General features: G+C 51.5%; 6 protein-coding genes across 6 annotated transcripts; 2 read left to right on the forward strand and 4 right to left on the reverse strand.

Moving 5' to 3' along the window:
* Positions 1 to 278: 278 nt before the first annotated feature.
* Positions 279 to 2,234, reverse strand: NEUTE1DRAFT_110344 (uncharacterized protein; the record flags this gene model as incomplete). Its single annotated transcript, XM_009852957.1, has 3 exons — positions 279 to 1,858; positions 1,919 to 2,060; positions 2,124 to 2,234. The coding sequence occupies 3 exons, from the start codon at positions 2,232 to 2,234 to the stop codon at positions 279 to 281; spliced, it is 1,833 nt and encodes a 610-aa protein (XP_009851259.1).
* A 2,020-nt stretch (positions 2,235 to 4,254) lies between these two features.
* NEUTE1DRAFT_122485 (uncharacterized protein) lies at positions 4,255 to 5,885 on the reverse strand (the record flags this gene model as incomplete). The annotated part of the gene is made up of 3 exons (XM_009852958.1): positions 4,255 to 4,941; positions 5,002 to 5,782; positions 5,872 to 5,885. The coding sequence occupies 3 exons, from the start codon at positions 5,883 to 5,885 to the stop codon at positions 4,255 to 4,257; spliced, it is 1,482 nt and encodes a 493-aa protein (XP_009851260.1).
* Positions 5,886 to 7,233: 1,348 nt separating this feature from the next.
* On the forward strand, positions 7,234 to 10,796 carry NEUTE1DRAFT_122486 (molybdenum cofactor biosynthesis protein 1 B; the record flags this gene model as incomplete). The annotated part of the gene is made up of 3 exons (XM_009852959.1): positions 7,234 to 8,713; positions 9,122 to 9,876; positions 10,671 to 10,796. The coding sequence occupies 3 exons, from the start codon at positions 7,258 to 7,260 to the stop codon at positions 10,794 to 10,796; spliced, it is 2,337 nt and encodes a 778-aa protein (XP_009851261.1).
* Positions 10,797 to 14,806: 4,010 nt separating this feature from the next.
* NEUTE1DRAFT_117105 (uncharacterized protein) lies at positions 14,807 to 15,911 on the reverse strand (the record flags this gene model as incomplete). The annotated part of the gene is made up of 4 exons (XM_009852960.1): positions 14,807 to 15,241; positions 15,299 to 15,588; positions 15,654 to 15,819; positions 15,878 to 15,911. The coding sequence occupies 4 exons, from the start codon at positions 15,896 to 15,898 to the stop codon at positions 15,122 to 15,124; spliced, it is 597 nt and encodes a 198-aa protein (XP_009851262.1).
* Positions 15,912 to 18,468: 2,557 nt separating this feature from the next.
* NEUTE1DRAFT_82536 (uncharacterized protein) lies at positions 18,469 to 19,839 on the forward strand (the record flags this gene model as incomplete). The annotated part of the gene is made up of 2 exons (XM_009852961.1): positions 18,469 to 19,320; positions 19,429 to 19,839. 2 exons carry the CDS (start codon positions 18,808 to 18,810, stop codon positions 19,837 to 19,839), a joined length of 924 nt encoding a protein of 307 aa, XP_009851263.1.
* A 903-nt stretch (positions 19,840 to 20,742) lies between these two features.
* NEUTE1DRAFT_117106 (uncharacterized protein) lies at positions 20,743 to 20,995 on the reverse strand (the record flags this gene model as incomplete). Its single annotated transcript, XM_009852962.1, has 1 exon — positions 20,743 to 20,995. A coding segment is annotated over one exon (192 nt), but the record flags the coding sequence as incomplete, so codon positions are not given.
* Positions 20,996 to 21,069: the final 74 nt, after the last annotated feature.

Below are 21,069 nucleotides of genomic sequence, written 5' to 3' on the forward strand. Positions count from 1 at the left end.
AATCTTTGGGCCCTCGCTCCCTTTGTCTCTTTGCGCATTTGATGCTGCCCTCCAACTCCTTCTACCCATCCCAGAAACATACAAACTGGAATTATATGCAATCTGTTGAATAATGTTGTCAAACAGAAATCATAGCGGAACAGACACGAGAGTTGTGGAAAGGGAGGGAGGGGGGGAGAATATAAAGACTAACTTCAAACTCCGCCACATGGTCGCTCATGCTCCCACACCGACAAAGAAAACACACTTGACTCTCCAAACTTAACCCACCCAATCTCTCACTGCGTCCCGTCGCCTGTCTCTCTGTCCCTAGTTCTTGGTAACTTGGTAGTAGCCCAGCTCCCACGGGCAATCACCACATCTGACTTGTACATAGCCGACAGGCTACTGCTTCTATCCTTCTTTCCCGCCGCTGCCGCTCCAGTAGTGGTGGTGTTGGTCGTATAGCTTCCGTGGGCAATGACCACGCCGCCTGTTGATTCCCTTCTGTGCCCCAGTTTGGGAGGTACCGCTAGTGCCGTTGCCGATGTCGATGTTGATGGCGTGTTGATTATTTGCACTTTCTGCGATTCCGTTCTCTGCCCACTGGTATCATCCTTACTGCTGTTGTCTTTGTTCTTGGCGTACTTCGCCCCTTGATCGCTCTTCTCCTTTCCCTTACCGCGCGGTCCATCCCTATTCTTGCTTTCATCGTTCCTACCACCTCCATCATCGCTCTCTTTCACGCCCCCGCCTCTTCTATCACCCTCTGCTGCGGCCCCACCCACGTTTAGCCTCCCTCCTCCTCTCCTCCCTCCGCCACTACTATCAACCTCTTCCCCGACAAACACCGCCCCCCGTTCAGGAACCCAAATCTTCACTCCCAAGGTATACTTCCCAAAGAGCTTTTGATCCAGATGTGCCACCGCCAACTCCGCGTCCTCGATGGTCTTGAACCGCACGTATGCTGTGTATCCGAGGGGTGTCGTTTCCTTCCTGTCCGAAATCTGGATACCTTGTATCTGGGCGGCGACAACTTCAGAGACGTGCTTAGAGACAAGGAGACGAATTTTATCCGGTGTGAGATCTTTTTTTGCGAGACCGGTTATGAGGATCGTATGTGGTTGTTGCTGTTGAGGTTGAGCCTGCATTGGGTGGGGTCCAGGAGAGGTGATGGGAAACGAAAAAGGAAGGTTGCGAGCATTGAGAGGGGGCGAGGGAGCGGTCAGTGCTGTATTGACGGTGTTCACGATATTGGGTGTGCCAATGTTGGTGATGATGGTGGTAGTTGGTGTGCTGAAGCTGGGCACGGAGGCGAGACTGTTAGCGATGCTATTATTGCGCTGGACCTGGACGGGAATAGGAGGCGTAGAGGCTGCGGCGATGGTTCCCTCGTAGTTGTTGTATCCTTCTGGATAGACAGGAGGGCTATGATACATTGGAACAGCTACGTAAGACTGAGTATGAGCATCTTGACCGTGATCACGGGTAGCGTAATCTGAACTGAAGCTTTGGTGAGCGTTGTAGGGCTGTCCAATCGAAGCATAGGGGTTCCATGCCGGATCGACGCTGTAGGGACTGATCATCAACGGGGTCTCAGGATATGGCGCCACAACATGGCCTCCATACGGCTGCGCGGCCCCATAAACCGCCGGAGACCCGGATATGGCCATGTTCGTAAAGGCTGGCATCATACCACCGGCTGCACCACCTCGACTGAAGCCATATCCATAAGCTGGAGCGGGGTCTGTCTCTAGGGACGCGGTAGGTCGAACGGTCAAAGGTACGGCGATGGTGGGCTTGACCATGACCCTTCCGCCCTTGTTCCTCCCATCAGCAAAAAGGGCACGGCCGTTAAGGGTACTGCCGTTTAAGAAAGCTGACTATGCTGTCAGTAAACAGGGATCAGGGTAGTTGAAGATGATGATTTATCACTTACTGAACGCTTTGTCAAAATTGTCCCTCTCTCGGATTCGAACACATCCACCGAGAGGAGCATAAACCTCAATTTTATCGGCTTCGACACCACATCCCCTCCTTACGTGGTCCTTTAACTGTTGCCACGTCGTTGTGTGGGGAAGCTGCATAAAGAGGATTGTTAGTCAATGTAACGGTATTGCTAAGGAGAGAGCTAGGCTACGAACACCAGAGATGGGAATGTAGTAGATTCCCGTCAGCTCACCATCCTCGACGAACACAGTGTCCGCCGTCCTGATAGAGTCTTTGGCATGCTTTGAGCTCCTTGAGCCAGGCATTTTGGCCCAAGGGGCAGTTTTGGCGTGGTTTGGGTGACCTTGTCCAAGAAGAGAGTGAAAGCGGAGACCTCAATATCAAGAATTGCTGCTTGCATTCGAAAACCGAAACTAGTTGCTGATAGTCCCGGATTCTTCTGGGTTGGCAGATTGGTGAACCTTAAGGAGGTGAGGCTGTGGCTGGATGAACAAATAGACAGCGGGAATAGAGAGGATCCTAACGGACGGAGGATCTGGGAATTCTTGAGTATTTGCCTCGAATCACACCTTGATGAGGGAGAGCTATGGCGAGTCCAATTCTCAGTGGAGCTTTGGATATACCTTCAACTATTGCCAGTTGCGTTGTTCTAGATTCAGGGTCATCCTGGTGTAAAGGGTCGATGCCGGTCTGTCAGGAAGTTTCTGGCTCAGTTTCAACGAATTGTGGCTCCGACTAAAGACCGAAGATTTGACAACTCTCCTACCCCTGAGACTGCGTGTCATCATCAAGTTCGTATATCGACGCCGGCCAGCTATTTAAATCCGAAAGCTCTACACATCTGGGGGATCCAACCGCATGCAACGGAATGTTGCCGTCGCCTGGTCCTCGAGGCTCGGCGGCCTTCCGGCGTCATTGTAGGTTTCCTCTAGGAATGGTCACTAAGGGCAATGCATCCTGTTCAACCTCTACCCGAGAGTTGTTGACATGGCTTCCGAGCCGTGGGGTGAACTGATCACATCTGATAAAATGATGCACGGAACCATGACCACTTGCGGATAGGAAAGATGATTCCTCCCGGCCATTCTACGTCATTCTCATAGCAATGCTACTCCGCGTTCTCCTTGGAATGAGACATGCTCGACAGCAAAGGTGATTTCGAAGCGGCGTTGATACCCCTAATATTCCCTCACAACTACAAGCAATGTGTGCAGCTTCGACAGGCCGGCAATGCTATCCGTACTCGTCGTGACAGTCTCAAGGATGCAGAACCGGAGACGCAAACACACGTTACGGGAGTGCGTGATGCAGCACCTATAGAAGCTCGTGAGTTGTGCGGCTGTAGGTAACGCACCAACCCACCTCCCGTTGTCGCCGTTTCGGAATTGTATGATGCCAGCTTGTCAACTACTACCCAAGGGGCACTGAAAACGGTAAGGACCCACTGAGCTACGTACAGCCGCGGCTCAAGAGATGGGAACCTGTCAAGCTGCTGTCTCAGTGTCAAGCGAGGCGGTTTATAACGGTGATCCATGGTTGGCGACGCTCTAACTCGTGTGTAAGACAAGGTGAATGCAGGCAAGGGTCCGTCCGTCTGCCAACCTATGTTGATAAACGTGAGAGAGTCTAATTGGCGTTGGACTTCCATCTGTAAGAGGAATTACATCGAAGCCCGAAAGGATACAGCGGTAAGATCCGGGTCGCCAGCGGCTGCAGATGAAGGTAAATTCTGGGTTATGAAGTAACTCGACCGGGTTCGAAGGCCAGACCGTAATCTTTTTGGAACAATTCATTCCGAGTACGCACCACATTGTTTGTTTGCAATTCCGGACCTCGTCGGCTATCAGGCTGCACGAGTCATTCCAATCTTGTTTTGGGCAAATATTGAAACAAGTGAGTTGGCATGCGGGATGAACGCGTGAAGCCTTATGGGAATAGGAGGTCGTTCGAGTCGATTTACCAATATCCCACCATCTGTGATTAAAGCGCGGGGGTCACTCGCTGCGCCAGTTCATCATAGGCCCCCGTTAAAACGCTACTGATGTTGGGCTCAAAGCCTAACTTGTTCAAGCATTGCGTCTTGGATCCTGTCACTGTGACTTGACAGCATAAAACGGAGGGTTGGCAGGCCCATCAACAACATCCGCGGGTGGTCCGTCATGCCCCCAAGTGGCCAGTAACGTAAACGGGAACATGAGCCAAAGCCCCGGGTCGGTTATCCTGGAAATAAACTAGGACATCTCCTATAGGTAGTGCTCCAGCACCAAGGCATATGCGGGAAGGTAAGGGATATCGCTTGTATAAGACCATTCGCACAAAAATCGCCTATCGCTTGTAGCCATATGTGTCCTTCATTACAATGTCACCGTCATCCCCAGTCTGTGAAGCATCTTCTTCGTCTGCTTCGTCTTCTGTTGCTGGAACGAGTTCAAGGGGTGATTCAGCGCGGCTCGGGCCGTTGCCGCCTTGTGGGTTGCGTGGGTTGATCCACGGCAGTGACTCTCTGTCCGAATCGGCAAGAGATGCCAACACATAGTTTTGGGTATCCGAGTAGAAAATGGACAGGGGAGTAGATGCGTCGAGACCGAGCCACGAGGCATGCCACTTACCAACTGCTTTAAACCCGGACAGTTGTTGGCTAAAGTCGACCGATTGAGGCCCTTCGGACAGAGGATCCCAGACAAACACGACGCTATTATAGTGGTCTCCTTCACATCTTATGAGCAAGGTCTCGCGAACGTGAGGATGCCACGACAGGGTGCTGACGCTGCCGTGAAAAAGGAGAACTGCACGAAGTACTGCAGCTTGTACGTCCCAAATCCAGACGGTCGAAGGGAATTCTTCGATCCTGGTTGCTATGAGATTCGATGACAGGTCGAAGGCAATGGTAGCACAACCTGACAGCTGTTCAGCAGCCTCTTGGGGCCTCGGAGGCGGAGAGATAGCTTGAGAGGCTCGGATAAAGGTATGCATGATGGGACCGTGAGAGATTCCGATTCGTTCTTGCCAGATCTGTTGTGTTCCATCAGCTGGTCTGACTCGCAGGAGCCAGGCCCCGTATTACAATCTTACCTGTAGCGTGCCCTTGGGGACAAGGTTGTTGGGATGTTGGAGCCGCAGCACTTCCATTGTGGATGCCATATCGACGATGGATAAACTTCTGCTGTGATCACTAATAGCAAGCAGGCGGGCATCTGGAGAGAACTGCACCGTCTTGACACCGGCACCCAGAGCAAAATCCTTCTCCTCGTGTGTGGGGTTGACGGGACCCGACCAGATCTTGAACAGATTGCCATCTGGCGTATAAAACACGACCTTGTGGCCAAGGGCGGGCGACTCCCACACAACCAGCCATCTCCCATCTGGACTCCAGAGCAGGCCTTGTGCATCAATTGTGTCAGGGGCCCACGATCTCTGCAGTTCCCTACTGGGAAAAGCGTGAATGCTAATCATGTCTTTACCAGCTGTCCTGGTTAATAGGGCAAGGTGGTTGGACTGAGGGCGAAAGGAGAAGCCTCTGCGAACAGCCGTAGAGGACGAGAACTTGGGGCTCCCAATCTCGATGGCTTTGGACGAGTTAAGGTCAAAGACAGCCAACTTGAGACCGAATGAGGCCATGACACAGATTTCTGTATCCGATGCACCAAAGTCAATGTAGGTAGGCTTCAGATGGGGAGCAACAGGGTTTCGGATGGTGGCATGATAGTTCCCATCCAGAGCAGAAAACACTCGAAGCTGGTCGAAGCTGGCAACGAGAAGCAGGCGGGAAGACGGCGACCACTGAAAAGAGAGGAACGGGCCAATGAAGTCCTGAGGCAGTCTGACAGCGTGGATGGGCTCCCATGACTGGACGCTCCGGACATTGATCAAAGTTGGGAACAAAGTCGCGATGTATCGGCCATCAGGGCTGGGCAGGCAGTGAGCCGAAGCTATGAAACAGACCATCGATCAGCCATGGTGCCTGTGGGAATGAATTTGGCAAGCAACCTGGAGTGCTCCGAGGGCAGCTCCCGCGGATCCTGATGATAGCCCAGGCCCTGTCTTGAAGGACATGTGGATGTTGCGGTTGTGGTGGTGATGATGTTTCCTCACCTACACTTTACGTTCTTGGAGAACAACATCTGTGTCGCTTTGGTGTTCAGCGGAAGTCTGGCGTCGGTTTTTGTGTCGGTCAGGCCGAAGAAGTAGTTTAGTGGTCCACGTTTAGTTGTCGTTTTGTTTTGGTGGGTTTCTGCTATTTTTGGGCCTGTTTTGGCCAGATGTTGTTGGTCAATCCCAGTTGGCAAAAGATGTTGAACAGGAAGAGAAAGTCTAGACGCGAAGGGGAAATGGGGGCACGCGTCAGAAAGAGCAATTGAGCAGGATGACACTGGCAACTACCTAGGTACCTAGAAGGCGGTCAGCAAACAGTCAGTCGACCAACAACGTGACTTCCATCACCAACTGTTCTGGTGAGACGAGAAGTGACAGGCAGGTTCAATGGATTCTTCCCGTCCTTCCTTCCTGTCACGAGCTCAAAGGTGCAGTCCGGCCCTGTGTCGTGCAGGCACCAAGGACGCTATCTTACCGCTAGGTAGGCAGCGCTACTTCTAAGGAATGTCTGAGGTGCACAGTCAGAACAGCTCGAAGGGACTGAAGCTGTCAACGACGGACTGAAGCTGTCAGAATGAACCGAAGGACACGGCGATTGCCGGACAGTACATAGTACATAGCCCCTCTTGGCAGTGTTGACTCCCCTGCCAAGACAGAGGCTTCCCATCGGAGAGGTGGTCAGTGCGCCCTATCATAGGAAATCCTGATGTTCGCCGCTCTCCGCAAACGTGGTGCGGGGTGAAAAGTCCAGCGTCGGTTTCCGTGCTTACACTACACTCAGCTACACTACTGTTGAACGATGAACCTTGTCACTACTACTTTCTCCATCTTCTTGGAGATAATTGATAGCAGTGTTACTACGGTTTGTCATGGTATTTGTGTATTGCCCTATCTCAGTGGATATGAGATTGTTGCCTCTATTCTGCCGCGCCACAACTTCTTTCTTGACCTTTGTAATACCGGATTGTAAATCCTTACAATAGCTGCTTTGTGTTCACTCTCGTTGGTTTAGTCTGACCCTGACTTAAAGAGCTGCGAGTCCAACCCAACCAGCTGATGGTCCGGAACCCGGACTTGCAAGCTAACAATTAAGCTGATGAGGTCATCACAAACTACCTTAGTTTGCCTATTTCCAGCCACATCATGGTTGGTTTTTCTCGGTCTCTCTAGTCCAAACGTTCTTTGAGAGTCTAAAGTACGAAAGAAAATCAACAAAAAAGAAAGAAGCCATCAATCATGTCCGCTGTGGCCCGCCATGCGGCCCGAGGACTCCGAGTCCGCATCGGAATATGGCACCTTACCAGGGCGTCGATCCCCTCATCCCGACGTGTTGCCACAGCTGCAGCCGCAAAACCAACAACAACCACATCGTCTTCAGCATCGATAGTACGGAACGCTTCCTCATACCTGTCATCTGCTCAAGCGTCAGTGACTCCAGACGAACATAGTTCATCTAGCGTACCTGTCGACATCAGCGTTGGGGCTTCTCTACATACTCCGACAACGGAGTCAGAAGAGCCACTTCATCATCCAGCAGCCCCCACGCCAGCGTCCTCACGAAGGGACATGCTCAAGGATGCAAAACCCTTCTCCGACTTTTTAACTGACAACTACAACCGTCAGCATGACTACCTTCGAATCTCAGTAACGGAGCGATGTAATCTTCGTTGCCTGTACTGCATGCCTGAGGAGGGTGTCCCACTGTCGCCTCAAAAAGAGCTTCTGACTACCCCCGAGATCGTCTTGCTCTCGTCCTTATTCGTCTCGCAAGGCGTGACAAAAATCAGACTCACTGGCGGCGAGCCAACGGTGCGGCGCGATATCGTGTCCCTGATGCAGCAGATAGGCGCCCTACGGCCTCACGGTTTAAAGGAGCTATGTCTTACCACGAACGGGCTCTCGCTGCACCGTAAGCTGGACGCCATGGTCGAGGCTGGATTGACAGGCATCAATCTCTCCCTGGACACCATCGATCCCTGGCAGTTCCAGCTGATGACGCGCCGGAACGGCTTTAGTGCCGTGCAAAAATCCATCGACCGCATCTTCGAGCTCAACCGCCTTGGGGCCGGCATCAAGTTCAAGATTAACTGCGTCGTCATGCGCGGTCTGAACGACCGCGAGGTACTCCCTTTTGTTGAGATGACGCGGGATAAGAACGTGGAGGTTCGTTTCATCGAGTACATGCCGTTTGACGGCAACAAATGGAACAAGGGCAAGATGTTCAGCTACCAGGAGATGCTGGAGCTTATTCGCTCCAAGTACCCGGACCTACAGAGGATCCAGGGTCACAAGAACGACACCAGCAAGACCTTCCAAGTGCCTGGGTTTGCCGGCAAGGTTGGCTTCATCACGAGCATGACGCACAATTTCTGTGGGACGTGCAACAGACTGCGAATCACCAGTGATGGGAATCTCAAGGTGTGCCTCTTTGGCAACGCCGAGGTCTCTCTTCGCGATATTGTACGCAAGATCAACCAGGGAGAACCCATTGATGAGGAAGCGTTTGAGGTTCTGAGGCAGGCTGCGCTGGAAAAGGCAGGCCAGGCCTTCACCGACGGGACTTCTCCATTGCTCGCTCCCAACTCAGAGGAGCTTCTGAATATTATCGGCATGGCCGTTAAGAACAAGAAGGAGAAGCATGCCGGCATTGGCGAGCTCGAAAACATGAAAAATCGACCAATGATCTTGATTGGTGGGTGATGTTCGTCCTCCTCCTTTGCTTGCTTTCATGTTTTCTTTTGCACTTTGGCCGGAGTTGTGAGGGGGTTTCTTGGTATGGAGGTTTTGGGGCATGTACATCATATGGGCGGTTATATCGTGATATCTTTACGTACAGAACCACGGTCAATGGTCATACTGGGGCGTTCTTGTAGCACTATGTTTGGTTTTGCAAGATGGTAGACATACTAAGGATGTTCCGTCTACCCAGATACCAATACCAATGCTATATTTCAGCACCGTTCCCAGTCATACCAGTCACCGAACCACAACAAACATCAAATCCATTGGAATCATAATGGGGTTTCTTCCCTTCTCTCACCTCTCACCAGCAATACCCTCAGCAGAAACGTGAACAGCTTTGTCCAACGCAAGATGCAAGGCGCCAGCACGTTCAACCCTCCTCCAACCTCAGCCCTCTCTCAAGGACTTGGGCACCTCCGCCTCTTCTCCACCACTCGCTCCTTCCTCTCCTCCTCCTCCTCCTCCTCCTCCTCAGACAGCAACTCCAACCACAACAATGAGAAGGGACAACCTGAACAATCCACACTTAACAATGCGAAGGAACAGCCTCAACTCAAGCCCAGACTTACCCACCTCACCCCCACTGGCGAAGCCCACATGGTCTCCATAACCACCAAGACGCCTTCCTCGCGCACCGCCGTTGCCAGGTGCACCGTACACTTCTCCAACCCGACCGCCTACCCGCTCGTCGTCACCAACTCCCTGAAGAAGGGCGACGTCTTGGGCGTGGCGCGCATAGCGGGGATCATGGCGGCCAAGCGGACGCCAGATATCATTCCGTTGTGTCACCCGATTCAGTTGACGCATGCTGAGGTTGAGTTGGTGCCCGTTGCGCCCGTTGCTCCGGCTGCCGATTCCGTTGCGGGGTCAGAAGATTTGGAGAGGGGCTCAGAAAGTGCAAAGGGACAGGGATATGGATACATCGACATCAGAGCCACCGTGTCTTGCTACGGCAAGACGGGCGTTGAGATGGAGGCCATGACGGCCGCGTCGGCAGCGGCGTTAACGGTGTATGATATGTGCAAGGCGGTAGATAAGGGGATGAGGGTTGAGGGGTTAAGGGTGGTGATGAAAGAAGGTGGAAAGAGTGGGAAATGGGTGGAGGGGGAGAGCGTGAGTGAGTGAGCTAGGTCCCCAAGGAGACAGGATGGCGAGTAAGATGCAGTTTGTAAAAGGTAGAAGAACAGAGTTGTTGGCGATGGGTGCCAAGGAAGGAGTTGACTACTGACGGGGACAAGGGAGACGAAGTGTCTGCAGCGAGTGGGATGTTGAAGTCCTGTGGGGCATGTTGCCTGAAGAGCATTCTGCTTTTGAGTATTGGTGGATGATCTTTCATTCTTTGCACTGGGGTCTATGAGCTAGCTGTATCTGAACAAGGAAGAAGAGAGGTCAAACATCAATCTCACACCATGATATCCTTTTCGTCTCCAAACAAGAGTTGAGTCCAAAGCAGACAAATCACTACGAACACACATTAATCCACTCGTGTTGTTGACAAGCACGTGTCTAAGACACCAATGCCATCTCCTTTTGCAAGCACTCGTACTGACACGTTTGAGATGGAAGTAAACAAACATGTAGTAACCTCGGCATTATTTAAATTGCTTGGCCATCAACCACCCCCGGTGCGCGCGGCTCCCATCCATTTCTATCACGCCTACCTAATTAGGCAAACCCAAGACATTCGCCAAGGACCTCGGGATCGGTCTCGACTTGATATATGTAACCGCCGCCCCCGTTGCCTACCCTAAGTGTGCTGCTACTGCGATCCTGCATATGGTCTAGACTTTCTTTGGTAACGTAAATATCGCCATGTAGTTTCAGCCTAGGGTACGTCGTAGAAGCCATCAGTATCAGTTTGATGCAGTCGATCGAGAACCTCCAAGAATATAGCTCGACGGGAATAGCCTCAGGTCGCTGCCCTAGCCTCGAGCCCCTATGGGCGCTACGGCGTATCCCTGAGACCATGCTTGACGGGAACGCTGAACCCCGATGTCCCGTCCTCAGCAGCCGGCAGCCAGGGCCTACTTTAAGCGGAGGCTTGGCGTTGTTGAAAGCTATTTGGATGTGCAAAGCTAGCAGCTGCTTGTCCCGTCCATTCAGGTCATAGCGTCGCGCCGTGGTTCCTCAGAGTCATGGAATTGAAAACTCAAAAAGCAATTTCGCAGTATCGGGCCGTGAAAGTTGAAGATCACGTTCTCCTGGTGGTTCATCGTCGTCGTGGTTGTGTCCTTTGCCGCCCGTCGCCGACCACGAGAGTCCGGACTGGGCTCGGGTCCCTGTCTGGTTAGTCACGGTAGTTGTCATGACGTAACAATATCACAGGCTTTCGGTCTAATTCCGTTGCCGCTGCCCGGGATGTAAGTAAGTTTTGGGGGGACCTCGTAGGAGCCGTGGGAGCACGCGCAGAGCCCCAACACTGCGAGGGATCTCCGAGACCATTAGGTTTTAGGTTGTAGGGCTTATGAGATGCGAAATGAGAAAGGGATGGGTTGAGGGGTTAAGATCTCGGGAGGACCCTCGACAAAAGGAAGAGTACAGTTGAATGTTGCGCAGGGCGGGTCGACCGAGGCTATGCAGATGTTAATTAACGGGAAATGTGGAATATTTCGAGTCAAAGCCTTGAGTGAAGTCCGGGTTCTCCAAATTCGAGAGACGAGACATCTCGTGGTGTGCACAACCTGTCAAGTTGACCATCTCAGTTTGTCAGTCCCCTGTCCCGGTTCCCGCTCCCGTTTTGGGGGGGGGGAGGTTGTGCTGTTCTAAGTAACAACACTTCTGTCTAGACTGTGCGACTTGGTTTTGAAATGGGCGGGACGTCGTTCGCTGGTCTCCCGCTCCGAACTCGACGTCGACCGGCCGCAACCGAACTTCATGGACAACTCCCACACCTCCCCCTCTTCTTCGAACTTCTGTTTCCTTCCGTCGCCGGTCAAACGGGTGCCTTTCCCGTTCGCATCAAGGCAGTGTGACAGTCAAGGCTTCAAGTCCAATCAGGGCACCTCGCGTCTTCGGGGCGACTCGCACGAATCTCGCCTCACCACCTTTCGAAACCCCTTCTGGGGCTCCCACCCCCAAGTCCGATATTCGCTGTCTGCCATGGCTCTCCAGCGCCGCTCCAGCCGCCGGCAGCGCGCTCACGGCGCCAGTTGGACAATTCGACTAGGTAACAAAGTGGCATGGACCCGCTGTGAACTCTGGGGCGATGGAGACAGGTCCTTGAGGGATTGGAGGGACCCTGTAACTGCACTAACGCAAGGCAAAAACAGACTGTAACCATGACCATGCCCGAAAAAGGTTTGAAGAACACACAAGAGAAAAGAGTTCCACTCTCCCCCTGACCCTGCTTGTGGCTCTTGGAGTGGAGACCTTTTGGATTCTCTCTTGGGCAGGGAATAGATGCGAGACATTTCCAAACAAAATCCAAGTCGAGCTAATCAGCTCGTCGCGATAACCTTCAGGTGAGGTTGACGAATCAGGTCGTGAGGCTCAAAGAACCCCGCTTATGTACATGTGCCATGGCTTGCCAAAGCATGCTTTTGATGTTCAACGCTTGATGCAAATGCACCTCTGCCATATTCATCATGTCTTGCCATTGAGTTTTCGACTTTTTCAACGTCAAGCGAAGTCACTCTTTGCATTCTCGTTTCTCTTGAGAGAAAGAGACAGATCGTAATTATTATTTCTTTGTCGCATGGAAACGCGGCATGTCGTAACGTGGAAACGACATGGAAGAGATGTAGTGATGTATGGTATCGTTACGAGCATTTCATACAGTTCCGATTCTGTGCATCTTCACCAGCCCATATCAGCAATTGTGCACCCTACGGTTTTGAGTGGTAATTGGTGGGTGAATCCTTATCCTCACAGAAGGTATGTAAATAGGTGGTGCTAAAAACAAAGAATGCAGACGGGCTCACTACGAAAGCAGTGGTCGTGCATGTACATACTGTGTTTTAGCACCACCTGGTAGATCAGGCCGTGGGAGGCTAGCTGGCCACACACACAACCTCTCCCTCCCTCTCGAAAAGGACACCCACTTCCATCTCATCATGCCAGAGCCTCTTCCCCTCCTCAGTGTCGACCGTACCACCTGGAAGCTAAGAAAAAAAAAAATAAATAAATAAAAAAAAATAAAAAAAAGGGAGAACACCACAACACTCACCTCCTGCCCCTCTACCCCTCCTCAAAACCAAGGGACTAATGCACTGCAACGGCGGGAGTGATGAGAAAGCGAAGTGAATTGAGACATTTCATTCTCCCCCTCTCACTTGGAAAAAAAAACGAAGGGGAAAAAAAAAGCCTAGCGGTTGCCGTAGCCGTTTGTGCTTGGCCTGCTCTGTCTGTCCATTCCTTGTCACTTTTGACGTTCGGGATGCTTGTTCTTGAAGGAGGAAGGTGCCGTCCAACCAGAATTGAGCTGACTGACTGACTGCATCAATTGCCTTCCACTCTTCCGGGGAATACCTGGCAGAAGGGTGACAATCAAGATCTCGTACGACACTTCCATGGATCCTTGGACGGGAGGACGGGCGGTGAGCCCGGTCCTTTTATTCCCCCCAAAATACCCGTGGCCTTCTAAACTTGTGGGACCAGTTCCTGGTGTTCAACCCGACTGTGAACCTGTTTGCGTTTCTGGCAAGACGGCACATGTCGTTGAGCCTCACTTGACCTCGCCTAGGACAGGATTGGTGAACCCAGAACAAATACCAAACTCGACCGAAACACCACAAAAACGAACAAATATTTATCTATCTTGAATTACAATATTTCAGTTTTATTCTTCAATCTTCTTTTTAATTTTTTTTTTTTATTTTTTAAATTTTTTTTTTTTATTATTTTTTTTTTTTTTGGCTTCAACGCCTAGTAAGGGCACTCTCTAAACCTGTGCAGTCCTGCAGTATGCAGCTGTCAGAACTGGACTCGGGTTTCATTGATTCTGTCCTAAGCGAATGGTCTTTTTGTGTTGCTTCCACATTATGGCACCATGCATGAAAACGAATGTCAATTCCGCGGAAAAGGGCCATGATAACACTGCCTGTTATGTGTACGTCTGTGCGTATGATGTATGTACCTGATTCCTTTTTTTCAACATCTTTGGAAAATGAACGACGGTGTAAAATGTCTCGGGAGCAGGTGTGTACATATGCATGTTCCTATCTCTGCCCAGTCAACCGGGTCCCGGCAATGGGTTTGTTTAGGGTTCGATTGGTGTCAAATAAAGCCCAGCCCAATACAATGAGTTTTACGCCGTATATCTAGCAGTTCTCACTTGTGACATATTCTCTACCTTGACTATAGATGTTCTCGACATGTCAGACACCTACAAAGACCCCAAAAAATGATCCCATGAATTTTAATGTCATCTTTGCCGTAAGCCGAATCCCCATTCACTTGAAGCACAGGCGCGACATTAGGTATGAGCGCCTCTGCCACCCCGCATATTTGCAGTCTCAGTTTCCTATGATGTTGTTCAAACCCCAGCTTGCATCCAACGTCTATAGTGCACATGGGTAGACGCCGACGGAGCCGATATAAGATCGACATGGAGGAAGATCCGTACGCAATGCCGCCATCATCGATCAGCTCAATTGATGCTGCTGCGTAGTCTTGTTGTTTGAATTTCAACGTTTCCATTCAGATCTTCATAAGAGTCTTTTTGCCTGGGCTAGCTTGAGAGGGACAACAACCCCTAAAATATACCATAGTCTACATTACTTACGACTCGCACAGTTTACGCCACTACGGCGTGGCGGACAAGGTCGTCATCACTGCAACCGAATGTCGTGACTGGGGAACCCGACCGCCTCGCTTGTGTCGGCCCATCACATATAATCTTGGAGGGCGGATGTCGTATGAAACTAACGGGTATGCAAGAAACGGAGCGAAGATCTCCAGATAAGTGCGCAGCCTCGGATTCGACACATAGCAATTCTATAACAGGACTACCTACATCTGGTGGTCGAAGTATATATTTCACAGCTTTATCGCCAACAGTGGTCAATCTTTCACGGTTTTGGGTATGTACCACACAACAATGAATAGAAGAAAGGGTATATTGCAGGTTGAATCAGAAGTTTAGCATTCTCAAAGCCCACGAAGTCGTCAAGGTAAGTAGCTTTCACATATCCAAACAGGCTACTGTAAGGCCCTCTGTCGTCAGTAGCCAAACTGCAACCTGCGCGGAAACCAAGAGCTGAATTAGAAGAGACCCCCGCCAGTGTCTCGGAGACGACGAGGGGCCAGTCGCTCTGTGTATTTTGATAGAAGGGAACGTTGCGGTCGATGGCATATATCAGTGCGGCTGACTAAAAGCGAAGACAGTCGCGGGCGGTTGGTTGGTATTGATGAACGATCTTTACATAACCAGGCAGCACGAGTTCTGCTTCTTCGCACTCTGGTAGAACATCTTGCTCTGCGCACTCAGGTCGGAACTCTTGGCAACCAGGTCGTCGAGCTTCTCGCCTCGTTGCAAAACCTAAAACTAGGTTAGCATGTTATATAGAGCATTGCTACCCTCTGTGAATGGACATACGCTATCAATAGCCTTGTGTAGGACGATCTTGGTCTCGTCGAGCTCCTGCTGGATCTTTGCAATGCTGCTCGCGTTGTTGGCATCTTGGTAGTCGCGGAGGTACTGCTCGATGGCCGGGAAAGGGATGTCGCCGTCGTTCTTGGCGGCGTTTATCGTGGCAACCGGCTTCTCCGAGAGAAACTGGTCCATGAGCTTGGAAAGGACACTGTGGGCGGCGATAGGAGGGTAGTCCTTGGTGATGACGACACCGCAAACACCCTCGGAGCGGGCATAGGCGTGGATAATATAATCTGTTCGGACACCACCTTGTCAGCTAGGCACATGTATGCGAGCAGAGAGTTCACCATAGACGCACCTTGCTCCTCAACACTTTGCCTCTGGCCAGGCTTCGTCCTCTCTGCGACAGTCCTGCTGATCATGGTCATGAAGTTCTTGTATTGGTCTCGTGTGAACCTGGAGAAGTCGCTAAGCTCGTGGGCACCGCAGAGCTGCACCGCAGGCTGCTCGGTGTTTTTGTAGATCTTGTTCGCGGTCAGCAAGTACCTTCTTGTACCCCCTATGAAAACAGCCGTATCTTACACCAATGTAGTAGAGCTTCATGGTGGCGGTGTTTGAAATGTCCCCGAGGTTTTGTTGTGGTCGTGTTTCAAATCTTTGGCGCAAATCAGACGAGTATCGCTGTTGATGGTTCCTGACTGTACACGATGATGTTGATGTCTCGCGTTGGTATAGAGAGAGCCGATGTGATGGCGTGGGGAGCAATGAGGTCTGGAATTACCGAATCGTAGGGTTCGTCGTTAAATTAGGTTATGGATTGTGAGTTGCGATGGCTTGGTCAAGGAAGCGCGTCGCTGTGTCGGTCGTGGTTCGGGCTCGACGATGGTCGATGGATTGGGGGTAAAGGTTTGATAGACGACGCGCGATCGATGGCGGCAATGGCGATGCGATGAGGTATCGATGGAATCAAGCTGAGCTGTTGTTGTTCGAGGCTGAATGGCGATGTGTCGAAGCCAACCACAGCCGTCCGCTTCTTGTTGGGCCAGGCCATCGAGACCCATGCCCTCTGGTCTGGAACAGCACCAGTCAGGCGGGCGTCGGCCAAACACCGCCCCGCTAGCACATGTTAGTGCCAATGCTACTATAGGAAGACCTTGTCCTAACACGGGCTCTTGTTGCATCTCCGTGTCCTTTCATTTGCTTTTTGTTCAACCATGATTGACATGTGCAATAACAAGACGACTACTCAGATCCTTACAATCGAACTTGTCAAGAATATTTTCCTGGACCATTGAACAAAAGTTTCCAAGGGGACGGACTGATGATGTGGAAGGTGATTAGAAAGCACAAACAGAACAAGCGGAACGCCGGCCCATGCTTCTAACGAGGTTCCCTGAAGCGAATAAAAGGTCTTTGGTGTACTGCGGTTACGAGCAAAAGTTTTACCTCCCTGTCAGGTATCTTGCACTGACCACTAAAGCTAAAGCTTCGTGGGCACTGTGTGTCCAACGACCTGATCCACGGGTTTAACTTACCCATATCACCATAGTACAGTGTTCACCCGCGAAGCGAATATGTTTGACATGCACTCTGCTCCGAGTCTGGAAGGGATCGCGGACCTCTCAACGAGCATTACCCCTATGAGGTATATGATTCCACGACTACCCAGTATGGAATACTATGGAGCAAAACTCCTCCGAGTCAGACGGATTGGATCGATGCCTTGAATGACCTTCTCGAGAACAAAGTCATCGATCCTCTCCACCAGGTCCGGATATTACACCGCGCGGATTTCCACCTCTTGTCCGATCTCGAAGCCTTTCGGGTACATATCATTCATGGTCGCACAAATGTAACTACACACATATGACCATCGAACCGCCTTGCCTACGCGTCCGTACATCACCAATAATGTAAAGCTGGACATGAATTTCTGGCCGAGACATCGCCAGACTGATGAAGCTGGAACTCTTCCTACCAAAAGTTGACCTTGAAGGAACGACAACCATCAAGACCCGTAGTCGTAGTGTATGTAATGACGAGGAGATGGCTCAAAGAGGAAAACCAATCCGTGGTGTAGTGTAGTGTAGTGTAGTGTAGACAAGCCTAGGAAAGAGACAGGGGGGGTTCGTGAAGTGGCCGGCACATGCGTTCTTCCTTCCACACCAGATTTTGACGCCGGCGATGCCTGTGGTGCTCCACCGCTTTTTGCACCGATTAGGACAAGCCCAGTGAGCTGTGGCTCTTCGCCATTCGTTTCCCCAGCGATCTCACTCTGCCGTCGCGACGGTGCCGTTCGCTTGTGAGATGGAAGAGGAACGGGCGGGATGCTGGGGGACGTTGGGACGGCGACGAAGCGCAGTGGACACTAGACTCTCTGCAGTGGGTTCGCAGTGCAGTGGGTGGGTGGACCCGCTGCTGCAGACCAGGGCCGAGCCAATCCCATTGGCTTTAAAGGCAAGTCCAGGGTGCAACGTCTTGCCGGGCAGTCGGGCGTAACCTGGACAGGAACCATCGTTCGCTCTTGGCTCGCTTGGCTCTCACTCGTCTGCTCCGTTGATGGACGAAGTCGACCTTCCCGACGCGACCTCGTCCCCCCTGGTCAGCTTCTCGAGCCTCGCCCACACTGGTGAGCGCTCCCTGTCAGATCTCCATCGATGCGGTCTGCCGTCGGCCAGACTTGCGGGCTTTGGCAATTTGAGGTATCCACCTGTTGGGTATGATAATAGTGTGGTCATGGTGCATCCGTGTTCTTTCCATATGGACTATTCCTGCAGAGTACATATCTGTCTTCCACTTATAAAGAGATATCTACCTGGGTAACTGTCCCGTATACATATAGCTGGCGGTACTTCTCGATTCATCGTCCGCGTCCCTCCGACCATCCGTCCTGCAAACGAACGCAACTCGGTTTGGCTCTTATACATACCCCTACCTACTACCTTCCCTCTATCCGTTCCCTCCCAAGCCTCCTACTGCACTCTGTGCTTCCTACACTACCATATATATTACTCTGCTTCTTTGCCTCGCACTCTCTCATTACCTAAACCTGACCCTTTTTTTTGCCCATGTGCAAGCAGCATACATAACTCGGAGTTTGGACACACACGGACCCCTCGAGTCTAGATCACCGACGCATCAACCAAACGAGGTTGAACGTCAACTGTGATCAGCTCTGGCTTTCTCTTATCTGCGGATACTTGCCGACTAATATCGATACCAAAGTCACCTCGACTTCACCCTTCCTTCAACATCGCCCATCCATTATATACTGGATGAAGCAATAAACTTCTCCTCATCAACCCTTGATCGCTCTTAAGACGTCTTCAACTTCGTCTCTTGCGACTTTCTATTCTGTCTGCTACGACAATTCAACAAGCCGCACGTGCCAGCATCCATCCCCGCGCTCCCGTCCAGGTTGTTTGAAGCTAGGGTATCTACAACTACACTCTCGACATTCTGTTCTGCGCAATCGGAACACATCACCGCCTCATCAGCCCACCGCCACAGATATGGCTACCGACTTCGTGATGCCTCAGTTCCCCAACAACCAGCAACAATCTCATTTCCAGCAAACATATCGTGGTTTTCATAATAACCCAAGTATGAATCGCCAACAGCCGCCGCCTCAGCAAGTGAGCACGGGTGCTCCTTATCAACCATCCGCCCAGTACAACGGCAATGGCAATGGCAACAGCCGACAAATCTCACCTCTCAGTACGTCAGGGAATGTTTCGCCAACTTCCCCAAAGACCCTCACTCGTCAAATCCGCCCGCTGTATATGCCGGCGGCCCTCAGGCCGAACCAGTACGCATCCAAGCCGCCGACGTCGAGGCCCAGTTCCAAAGACGAGGAGATTGAGGAGGAGCGCAAGTTGAAACCAACCACCAGCTATATCGGACGGGGTGCCCTGGGCCGATTGAGCAGGAGAAACACTGGAGATAGCGGCATGTGCATCGACCCCAACGTGAACCTGGATCATTATCCCAAGCCGACCGGGGTACCGACGCGGAAGCACTGGAAGGTACGTTTCCACCCATCTTCCCTGTCATGTCTCACTTCGGTGAGGCTTTTGTGTGTTTGAAAGTGACACAAGATTCATGGATTGACACGTCTAACTGTTTCTTCACAGCCCGACGCAGAGTCTACGGTATGCGATGATGCCAGGTGCAAGAAGAACTTCAATTACTTCACCCGCCGTCACCACTGTCGCAGATGCGGTAACATCTTCTGTGACGTCCACAGCGCATTCGAGATCCCCTTGGACCAAGATGCGAACTACAACCCCCGGGGAACTCCAAGCCGCGCCTGTCAGCACTGCTATTCCCAGTTTAAGGAGTGGCGAAGCCGGGCCAACAGCCAGTCGTCGACCAGCGGTTCGTCTACCTCGGATGGCAACACGACCAGCTCTGAGCCGGGCAGCCCGGTTCTTGCTTCCCCCATCACCCCCTCGGGGATTAAGATGGGATTCAATCTGGGATTGCCGAGCATGCCCGAGGTGGCCCACAGCGTCCCTAGGGACTGGAACTGGAGCACATTCTGAAGGCATGATTGGCCTTTGTTAAAGTCATTGTCTCCAGAGAGATGTCTCCTGGCTAGAGACCTCTTCTCGCACTCTGCAATCCAGATGGATTGCTCGCTTTTGGACCAATCGCATAGAGTATGTATACATTTCCTCCCGAGTTGAATCTCACCGGAGACGCGGAGTTGAGTGGATCCTCCCATCCGGCAACGGCGACCACAACGGCCAATGTTTATTCTTACGACCGACATGGCCCGAGATTGAACGAAAAGCATATACGCTTAATGCGTGACGTACCTAATATGGCACAACGAGGTGGAATTAATGGGTTACGTTGCGTCGGATGAACATTTCTAGATGGTTCGTTCTGATCTACACGGCATAGGATTTCCCAGCGTTTGCGGGATTGAGCGTCTGCTTTTCGGCTTGCTTTCAGTTTATCACCACCTCTTGGCTTTGGACGTCACAAAGTCGGAAAAGAGTAGCGTGCATATCATAACAAAGAAACCCTCCGCATCAGACTGGGCCTCTGGCGGGATGGGCACTGGCGGAGTTGACCCTTTGGGCCTACGCACAACAGATTGCCCAGGGTTTGCCTGCGCGACATTTCGGTGGGCTTCTCGTCGAGCGGAGCGGAGGAGCACACGACTCGCGCCTGCAGCTTCGGACCCGCATCGTTGAGGCTGCTCTCTTGACCCTCTAGCCGTCGGAGTAGGAAGGTTCCACGTCGTCCCGCTCAAGACTCCACTTTCTTCACCTTCGACGCGGTCCACCCCTACCAATCCTATCAAGTGGAGTTCCGCCGATCTGGCTTTGAGGATGAGCAGTTACACTAGATCTGGTCATGGGATCAGATTCATAGCACCCGGGCAAGGGCCTAATTTTCCCTTTCCCTCACTTATCATACGTTGAGTTGTTGTTGAAATTTCTATGGTTTTGTTCTTTGCTGTTTCTGTTCGAGAAGGGGCGCCAGCCGCGAGCTAGCTCAACCCACAGATTTGCAAATTGCATAATTGGCGTTTCCCGACGGAATGTTTACTGTTTCGTCCAAGCATGTCCGAAGAATAGGAGGACCCTTTTGTTTCGGCCTTTGCAATGTTGCTGTTTTTTTGTTGTTGAGATCTGCATCATTTTTGGGAGAGGCATTGCTATGGGACAGATTATAGGCGTCTTTTTTTTTTTTTCTTGGGATGTACATTTACAACAACATGGGACAAATGAGAAAGAAGTCAAAGAGTCGGAGGCTATCGA

This window comes from Neurospora tetrasperma (assembly GCF_000213175.1).
Source record: "Neurospora tetrasperma FGSC 2508 unplaced genomic scaffold NEUTE1scaffold_3, whole genome shotgun sequence".
Taxonomy (NCBI): Eukaryota; Fungi; Ascomycota; class Sordariomycetes; order Sordariales; family Sordariaceae; genus Neurospora; species Neurospora tetrasperma.